The following is a 9,088-nucleotide window of genomic DNA, read 5'->3' as shown; positions in this document are numbered from 1 at the left end:
CGTCCGGGTTGAGGCCAGGCAGGCGGAACCCAAACACACAGTTCTGTGTTTCTAGGGGAACATCGAAATAAGTAAGTAAGTTTGACAGCCAGTTCATTGATAATTACTGTGTCGTGACAGTGAACAGGCCCAGAGATTTATCTGTTAAGGCAGTTTATAACGCGCAGAGTTTCAGCTGAGAGGCGGACATGGTCTCCACGATCCAGAACACCGACGTGAAGCAGGTAAGACTCACCTGAGGCAACTTATCTAGCGCTCTGTCACCCCTAAAGACAGTGAGACAGGTGAGATCACATACCTGCAGAACCACTGCCATCCGGCCCTGACAAACATTAGAAAAATCGCACTAAATTGTGTGCAATAACTCAAAGTTGTCTACCAGATTACATTTAAATAATCACGTATTTTATTGTCACCTTACTCATTTCCAATAGAACATCGGCTAAATCTTATAACTCGAGACTTCAGGGCCTTCTGTTAAATTCGGCTCATTTTTGATTACCATGCAGCCCACTATTGCACTAAATTTTTAACTCGTTTGGCTCACAAACGTCCCGTTGGAGTGGGAGAAAATTGAAAGTGGCACATGTATTTTAAAAGTTACATAGTCATTCAAAAAACTGCTGTATCTGGTATGTAATGTATGCCGAATTGACGAGCGGGACCTAGTAAGTTAAAGTACAGCATAAGTCAGTTTTTATCTATGACATATATTGGCTCGTCATTGACGCAATGCTAAAAATGCACATTTAGTAATAGGTGTTTGGACTGCAAAATATGAGGCTAAAATGTGGGCGTTGTCTGCGAAGGTGCATCAAAAGCTTGCTGCACAGCATCAGAAAAGATATTCTAAAGGACGATGAGACAATGTTCATTAGCATGTTTTTTTTTCTCACACGCAAAAATCTGTGTAAAACACTTAAGTTTAAATGTGTATTGGTTAAAGACCAGGTTTCACTTCAGATTCATGTACTTTAATCAAACTATAAGTAGTGTTCCGTGCTGGTTCTGTATCAGGTCTTGTGGTGATTGCCTACAGGCTGTGTATTGTTTTCCTGTTGGTTCGGTGCTGGTTCTGTGTGTGTTGTACTGTTTGGACTCTCTCCAGACCAGATCTCCACAGACCATCCTGTCTGATTTAAAGGGGAGATAAATAAGTTCAGATGAAGTTCCAGGTTCTGTGTCTCCTCTGCAGAAGGATGCTGATCGTGCAGTGGTCGTCGCAGTAACGTGTCGTGCAGTGTTTGAATCTGGTGCTGATGATGGAGATGACATATACGGCGGGGGCGTGGCTTTCCCACTGCTGCAGGTCAGAATCAAACACATCAACTAAAAACTTTTCACATCAGTTGTTTTTTGTGTGTCACAAAAATATAGAATAACACCAGTCTGAAAGGAAGATTTCAGATAATCTTAATTCATAGTTTTACTCTTCAGGCGCTGCAGAGAGTGAATGAACGGCTGTTGGAGGAAAGTCCTGCTGAGTCGCTGCTGTTTGATGTCATCCTGATCACCACCGACAGCCAACAGCAGCAGCAGAGCTCCCGCATCACCAGCAGCACCAGACATTACGGTAATTTAATATTAATTACCAGCAGGAACACCAAACATTATAGTTATATAAGACAAACCTTCAGCAGACAGATTACAGTCAGCCACTGATCAGTGTTGGAGTTTGTAGTTGACTTCCTGTCATGATGTCATCATCTTTCTCTCGTAGGTCTCGAAGTCAGCAGGTTCTGTTTTTCCAGCCAGGAAGATTTCACTGAGAGTTTACTGAAAAATAATGTGCAGATCTTCCTGACGACAGACAGAGATGAGGTGCTACTGGCATCACAAAACGGTCAGAATGTTTCTTCCTCTGTCATTTATTACAGCTGTGTGATGTGTGATGGATATTGACTCCCAAACGTTTTGAGGATCTGAGGAGGTTTTACTGCTGATTACAGTCTGTGTCGTATCTTGGAACCTGAAAATTCTGACATATTCCTGAGGAAAGGAGATAAAACATCATATCAGAGATAAACATTATACATTTTTGAGACTGAACTTAAAAACAAAACCATTTTTTTCCTGCAAAAATAAATATGAGAGCTGGCCGGAAGGGTTCACGTGACACAAAACCTATTGCAGTTGCATCTTAGTTAAGCTTGATAGCATGCTAACGTTTGCTTTGTAGTGGGAAAAATAAAGTACATTTGAGGCTGATGTATTTAGTTTTGCAGGTATTTGGTCATAAATCAAATAAAAATCTTCATTAAAATTATTACAAATCATCCAGAGGAAACATAAATGTGTGATCCAAATCCAATCCAGAGTCATGATGTTGAAATTGATCTAACATTATTAGGGACGTCTGTTGCTTTTCTCTTAAAAGCTTACAGTTATGATTGATTTACGTATTGATTGACGTCCAGGTGAGTGTGTGAATAATCTTTCCTGTCATTGGTCCAGGTGTTCTCTCAGCGCTGCTGGATCAGCAGTTATCTTTATGTCCATCAGAGCAGCTCAGAGTAATGATCAGTGGAGACGCCGTCATCCGGCCTGACGCTGACCCGATGCCGGCAGGCCAACAGGCTGCTCAGGTACTCACACCAACATCCTGCTGATACAACATGCAGAAGATTGTTTAAAGCTGACGCAAAAAGATCTGAGACATCTGAGATTATTCTAGGATAACTCACGTTCTTCCTCTGCAGAGTTTCTCGGCTCAGCTTGGCCAGATGCGGCAGAAGTTCGGCGTCTTGGACAGCCCTCTCAGTATCGTCCTGGTGACGTTGCATGGCGGCAGGGAGAGCTGTGGCGACGCCTTGCGGACGTTGCGTTCCCGTGGAGTGAGTGTGGACGAGGCTTACTGCCTGGCCGGGGCCCCACGAGGCCCCATCCTGTCCGTGCTCCGATCTCACTTCCTGCTCAGTGACGGCATCAGCGGCCTGGAGGAGTGATGACATCATGACAGGAGGTGGTGTCACATGACCTCATTAAAAACTTCACTGTGTCTTTGAAACAAGCTGCCAAACCCTCATACTGAACTCAGACCTGTTCAGCTCATTGAGCCTTAAAGAACCAGTCAGTGTTGCTGATTTAAAATTTGTGAAGCTCCGCCCCCCCCCCACCAAAAATCAAACCACCGGATTGGACGCTGTTACAGTGAAGTGTAGCCATATTTTGTGTTGACAATCATGTTTTTTTTTTTTTTTTATCCTGAACAAATCTTAATTTTTTAAAATTGTAAATCAATTTGAGGGATTAACATTTATGTATGTAACTCCGTTACAGTCCAGCAGAGGGAGTCTAACTCTGATACTTCACAGAAATCTGATCATGTTTGCCTCTGTCCATTACTTTTTATCTACTTTCAGCTGTATGTTTGCTTATTGTCTGTATTTAAACACACTGTAAAGAGTTTTTGCTTCCAAAACAAACGCCTGCACTAGCCAGATCAAGAGCCTTACCACACAAGACGATGGTGGTAATACCGCTTTGCCCACAGGGGCCGCCACAATCAACCAAAAATTCAAGTCTGTTGTAGCAGCTTTAAGTCTGTCCATCATCTGTTGCTCCAGAATGAAGTTAAACGGGCTCTGTCAGGGTTTTAATGCGCCATGTCCACTGGATGTGTTCCCGTCTTGTGTATGTCGTGATTCAAATGTAAAAATGGCGGTGTTTCAGTCTTCAGACATATTTCTGTATTGCTCAGAATTGTTTTAAAGACCTTTTTGTTGTACAGACTGAAAACGGCAGCTCATTTGTAATTGTTTCCTAATACGCAGTACCTCACCTGAGCTTTATTTTCTCAAGCACTATATGTTAGTAAGATATTATGGAGCCCCCAAAGTCCATAAAGGTAGTGTTTATGTGCACAAGACAAGAAAAATCTCATTTAAGTGGCCAAACCCAGTCCCAGTACCTTAGCTTTGATCTTTATGTATGCATTTGGAAGACTTTCACGTGTAAAATACTAGAAAAAGAAAAAGGGGAATGTATTATAGTCATTGTGTGGTGTTTTTGTCACTGTGATGTCTAAAGATGACCAGCGGGTGGCAGCAGAGAATTTCAGTCAGTAAAAGCAGGGATGTTTGAGAAGACTAGCAGTCTATGGGGATATTCCAGTAGTTCTTAAAAAGGCTGCAGGAGGTCTTGAAATGGCTCCAGTTATCCTTGAGGAGGTTCAAGGGTTTTTGTAGAGGCTAGAGCAGTAAAGCTTGGATTAATGAGGTCATAGGGGTGTATGAGAAGGTTCCAGGGGTCCATTAGGAGGCTCTTTAAAGGACTAGTAATTCTTAGGGACGCTCTCCTCGTCCTTGGGAAGGTTCCAGGGGTTGCTCGGGATGTTGTAGGGTGTCTGAAGTCCCACAATGCAACTCGCAGCAACCAGAGAAGCCAAATGTTGGTGAAACTGAAACAGTTTGGGAAATGAATTTATTGATGACAAGAATAAATATAGCTACAGACAATAACTTCATGTGCTTTAAACGTGTATGTTCATCAAAATAAAAGTCAATTTTTGTCCATTATTTTACCTCTGTTTTAAGGTTGTGGACGTTTATGACAGGAAGCACCTTTTATTTATTTCCTGTATTCGATGTTGTTAAGCATATTTCCACTCTATCCTGCAGAGTTTTTTGGCTCATGAACGCTTTTTTGTTTCATTAAAGTCTGTGTGTTTTGTTTTTAATGACTGGAATAATGGTCCTTGAGTAGGTTACAGGTGTGCTTGGGGTTTTTCTGAGAGTCCTAAGAGGTTATAGTGAATCCTTTTAGAGGTCTTGTGTCCTTTAGAGGTTTCTAAGGTCTAAGAGATTCAAGGGGCCTTCAGATCATTTACTGGATTTTATAGATAGTGAATACAATCAGCGCAACAGCCTGAGACAGAGTATATCCAGCAGGTTGATGTGATCAGAGGATGTAAAACAGACGGAGGCTGAGCTGATGTCATCAGGAGCTAACGTCTCATCTCTGCTGCCACAAATTAAACCGTGTTTATTGAAATGAAACAGCTCAATGCGGCGGTGTGTTTCTGACAGCCTCATATCGTCTAAATGATCTGGAGCAGAAAACACTTTGTTTTCATTACGCTGAGTGAAGTGTCTGATGAACGCTGCGTATCATCAGCTCCTGCTCTGCTCCACCTGCTGAACACAAACACATCTTCAATTTTAAAAATGGAGCTGCGTGCAGGACGTCTCTGTCCAAAACTTCAAGAACTAATTCAGTGAATTAATGAACAATTTTCCTTCAAGAAGAGTTTGTGTAGCACTTCAGGATATCAGGGTAACTCAATTGCTGATTTTCACCTCTTCTCTGCGAGTATGAGTATATTTAGCAGTTCTGAAGGTGGTCGTAGTGGATCCATTAGTCCAAGAGAGGCTATGAGAGCCCTTGAACAGATGCTGTGGTCCTAGAGAAGTTCTGTGGCTCTGTGATGTCGTTCCTTTGGTCTATGAGATGGTTGTAGTTATCTTTAAAGAAGATTGCAGTGGTCCTTGAGAGGGCTAACTTCTACTGAAAGTGGTTCCAATGGTCCCTGAGTAGGTCTCATGCTGGATATGGATCCAGTGCTCTGACAAGCGGTACCAGTGGTTCCTATAGAGGTTCTTTGGGTCCTTGGGGAGGTTGTAAGTGTCCTTTAATGCAGAAGGCAGGTTCACAGACAAGGTAATGTATAAAAGTTTGCTGACTTCTTCCTCACACTTTGATCATCTACACGTTATAGCGACAGGCGAACAAATAAAATGCTCCATTACCTTGAATAAAAAATAGTATTTCTCTGGGTTTGAACACTGTTGGAAACATTTGGGTTAATGTTAGTTCACAACTCGATAGATCATCGTTGTTTTTAAATATTTTTGCGCAGAAACATCTTTAAGCGTCTAGTGACTAAATTATGTATGGAGTTATATTTCTGAAGCAGCTCCATAGACTGACAGGAGGTGTAGCCAACGTCACCCTGATGTCCCTGGAGTTTCGGATGACATCACAGCTCAGCTGATCCATCATCACTGCAGACAACAAGGCCTCAAAATTAAAAACTCATGGCCCAGCTTGTGACCTAAAGACCAGAGTCAGATGATGAGAGAGTCCTGACCGTCATGAGTAATTGTTTTAAATTAAAAACATCTAACCAGATTATATTAAAAAAAGAGGGATCACAATGCAGCAGAGGAGCAAACTGAAAACTATGAGGGGATCTGAACACCGACCAGTTTGTGGCGGACTCAGCAGGGACCTGGATTCAGAGTAAACCTGATAGAAAATCAATACCATCATCAGCTCCGCTTCTTCCACTACCGACTTCCCTCTCCTTCCAAACAGAACATTAAAATGACATCCTGCTGTCACCTCTCTGATGACGTACAACTGAAATGTGTCAAATAAAGTGGAAACACAGAAAGAACCTCGCTCCAAAGGCTCATCGAAGTTCAGGATCTGGGAAGGAATATGAAATAGTGGGTTAGTGAGTTACTGCAGTGGAGCTAAAAAAAAAAAAAAAAAAGAGGGCTAAAATTGAATAATGAGGCTCACATTGCAGCGGCTAAAATGTGGATTTTGGTAAACAGGAAGTATATCATAAGACTAATGATCCTCCCTCTTCTTTTCTTTTCTCTGCTCCTTCTGCTATCAGCCACAGGCAGAGAGGTCAGGGTGGAGGAATGTGATGGAGGAGGAGGAGGATGTTGAAGCATCTGTTGGATCCTGAAGCAAACTGGAGGGCGGCGGCAGCAGGGAAATGACAGTCCGAAAATACTGACTGAGACTGAGGAGACTAACCAGATTCAGTTTTTTACAAACACAAACTGTGGAGGGAAAAATGTGGCTCATTTACCTCTCCTGACACCGATGTGTGTCAGAAAAATGTGGCATTTATGGCTATTTCATCATGTTTTTACTGGAGGCTTCAGCAGGCGAGGTGTTCAACAATGTGGAGTGTCGGGTCAGGACACGGAGACTGACCTTGAAGCGTGCATGTGTGGATCTGTGCCCTAAAACAAGAGATTAATACTCATTATGGTTAAATAAGAAATACGCTTAAATTGGTGATGAGGAAAATAAAGATAAAGGATAGAGCAGGCCTGTTCGGTCTCTTAATACTACTTTGTACCGGCAAAATAGCCCCGGGAGTATCTCCCAGCTGTCAGTGTAACAAAATTAACAAAATTAACTTAAAAAATGCCAAGAAACGAATACTACTGCTTCCATTTTCTTTACACAGCAGAAAAATACAACCGCACACCGCCTGCATTCAAGTTTCTCTCTTCTACCGAAATAAGAAGAGGTGTGACCTGAGGTCCCAGTCCAGGAAAACTCTAGGGCCACTGGCTCCACGGCTAATTGAGCTAATGGTAGCTAGCTAGAGCCAAGGATAGCTAGCAGAGCAGGAGTTGTCAGTACTATGGTGATATGCTTCATTCATTTATCAATTTATCACATTCATTTATCAATCAGATGGCACTTAAATTCTGTGAAGTGTGTATAATAATGTAGAGTTAAAAATGATCTCTGCATCTAGACAGTGATAACAAAGTATAATAAAAACACTGGTCTGAAAACCGTGTCACCTGGAAGCAGGTGTGGTCATGCGAGAGCTTCATGTCATTTGATCTCAGCTCGTGTTTTGTGAGAGGCAGACTGATGTTCAGATGTTCAGTCTGACCGGCGGCGGTGATTTCTGACCGCCTGAGTGAAAACAGCAGCTGAGCTCTGACGTCCTGACAAACACTCTGGATCTGAATCATACTGACTCGTTCAGACCCGTTCATATGACTGATTAACATAAAACACAGAGAGGAGAAGGCCGGCAGCCTGTCTGCCTGATCGGTGCAGTTTCCCTGAGGGACTCAGTACGGCCTCCCTCACTCCGAGGGCTATTTTTATCCTCCTGCAAGACAACTGGAGGACACTTTATTTGTTTTCTGAAGGAACTGCCAAATATGTGAAGCTTCACATTGATTACTTTTAGTTAATATTGTTTGCAGTGAACCATCTCCACCTCTTTCTGGACACCCAAGCAAATGTTAACAGCCACCCGGCAACACCTGGCCATCTCGCAACGAGGGGCAAATGACAGAAGGGTCGTCCGAGCTGCTCAAAAAAAAGCCAATACTGCAGTTCCTTGAATGAGCACTTAAGGCACAACAGAGATGCAGCATTCTCCTAAACACCTGAAGTAGCTGGGGACTTGATTTAAAATGTAAAAAAAAAAAAAAGATTTGCTGTGAAGATCCCGACTTTCCATCTGCATTGGGGTGAAGAGATAATGACTGAATTTTCTTTTTTTTTTTTTACTCATCCTTTACAGTGATGCTCACACATGAATGCATCAATACTTATAATACTTGCTATGCAGGACTTTACTTTAACCGAAGAAAATTGTGTTTAATTGCACTCTGGTCCTGATCTGCCTCCTCTGATGTGAGTCTGTCCCTTTTGATTTAAATGAATCCAGATGTTGAGGCTAAACAGCAGCAGAGGATTCCTGCAGTTTACTGTCTGAGGAGGTGGGGGGGATTCCTCCTCTCTGCCTTCTGGCCCTGCAGCTCTCTGCTCAGTTCAGTCCTTCACTCTACACTGCAAGAAATGTCCCACCAACGTGTTTCAGCCTCTGACTCTCACCTGAAACTGACCTGTTTAATCCCACAAAACTTTTAAATTAATCACAAAGTTTCCAAAAGATAACAAACCTATGGAGCTCCATATCCTATTAAGTAGATTTTAAAGGTCATATGACTTTACCCTTCCTTTACACATTTATTGTGGCTGCTAACACAAACAGGAAAATGAATTTATCTCAGTTGTCTGCCTCTGCAGGAGTTTATCTTGTAACAGTGCTCCTACTTTGTTGTTAAACTACTTTTACCAAAATATCTGAGACTATTGGAAGAGACCATAGGGCCTACTTCATGTCTAATGTGAAAAATCTTTAAATGGTGTAGATAAACCCTTCATGGTGGCAAAATCCATAACAAAATCACATTAAAATACCTGAATTAACGTGAAATAAATACATCTCAAGATAAATAAAAAGAGCATTCTGGTATCACAAATAAATCTATTTTTTTGCTCGCGGCGCTGCTCTGTGACATATTTA

General features: G+C 42.1%; 1 protein-coding gene across 2 annotated transcripts; it reads left to right on the top strand.

Moving 5' to 3' along the window:
- The first annotated feature begins 7 nt into the window (after positions 1-7).
- Positions 8-4,522, top strand: LOC311263728 (cytosolic 5'-nucleotidase 1A). Of its 2 annotated transcripts, XM_084364000.1 has the most exons (7): positions 8-71; positions 154-224; positions 1,196-1,309; positions 1,438-1,573; positions 1,721-1,843; positions 2,455-2,585; positions 2,700-4,522. In XM_084364000.1, exons 2-7 carry the CDS (start codon positions 189-191, stop codon positions 2,943-2,945), a joined length of 786 nt encoding a protein of 261 aa, XP_084220126.1. In that variant the 5' UTR covers positions 8-71; positions 154-188; the 3' UTR covers positions 2,946-4,522. The 2 variants fall into 2 exon arrangements, with proteins under 2 accessions (XP_084220126.1, XP_084220125.1); XM_084363999.1 differs by having other exon boundaries at positions 19-224.
- The last annotated feature ends 4,566 nt before the right edge of the window (positions 4,523-9,088 follow it).

Source organism: Pagrus pagrus, assembly GCF_965226575.1.
Source record: "Pagrus pagrus genome assembly, chromosome: 10".
NCBI lineage: Eukaryota > Metazoa > Chordata > Actinopteri > Spariformes > Sparidae > Pagrus > Pagrus pagrus.
This window is presented reverse-complemented; position numbering and strand designations above follow the sequence as displayed.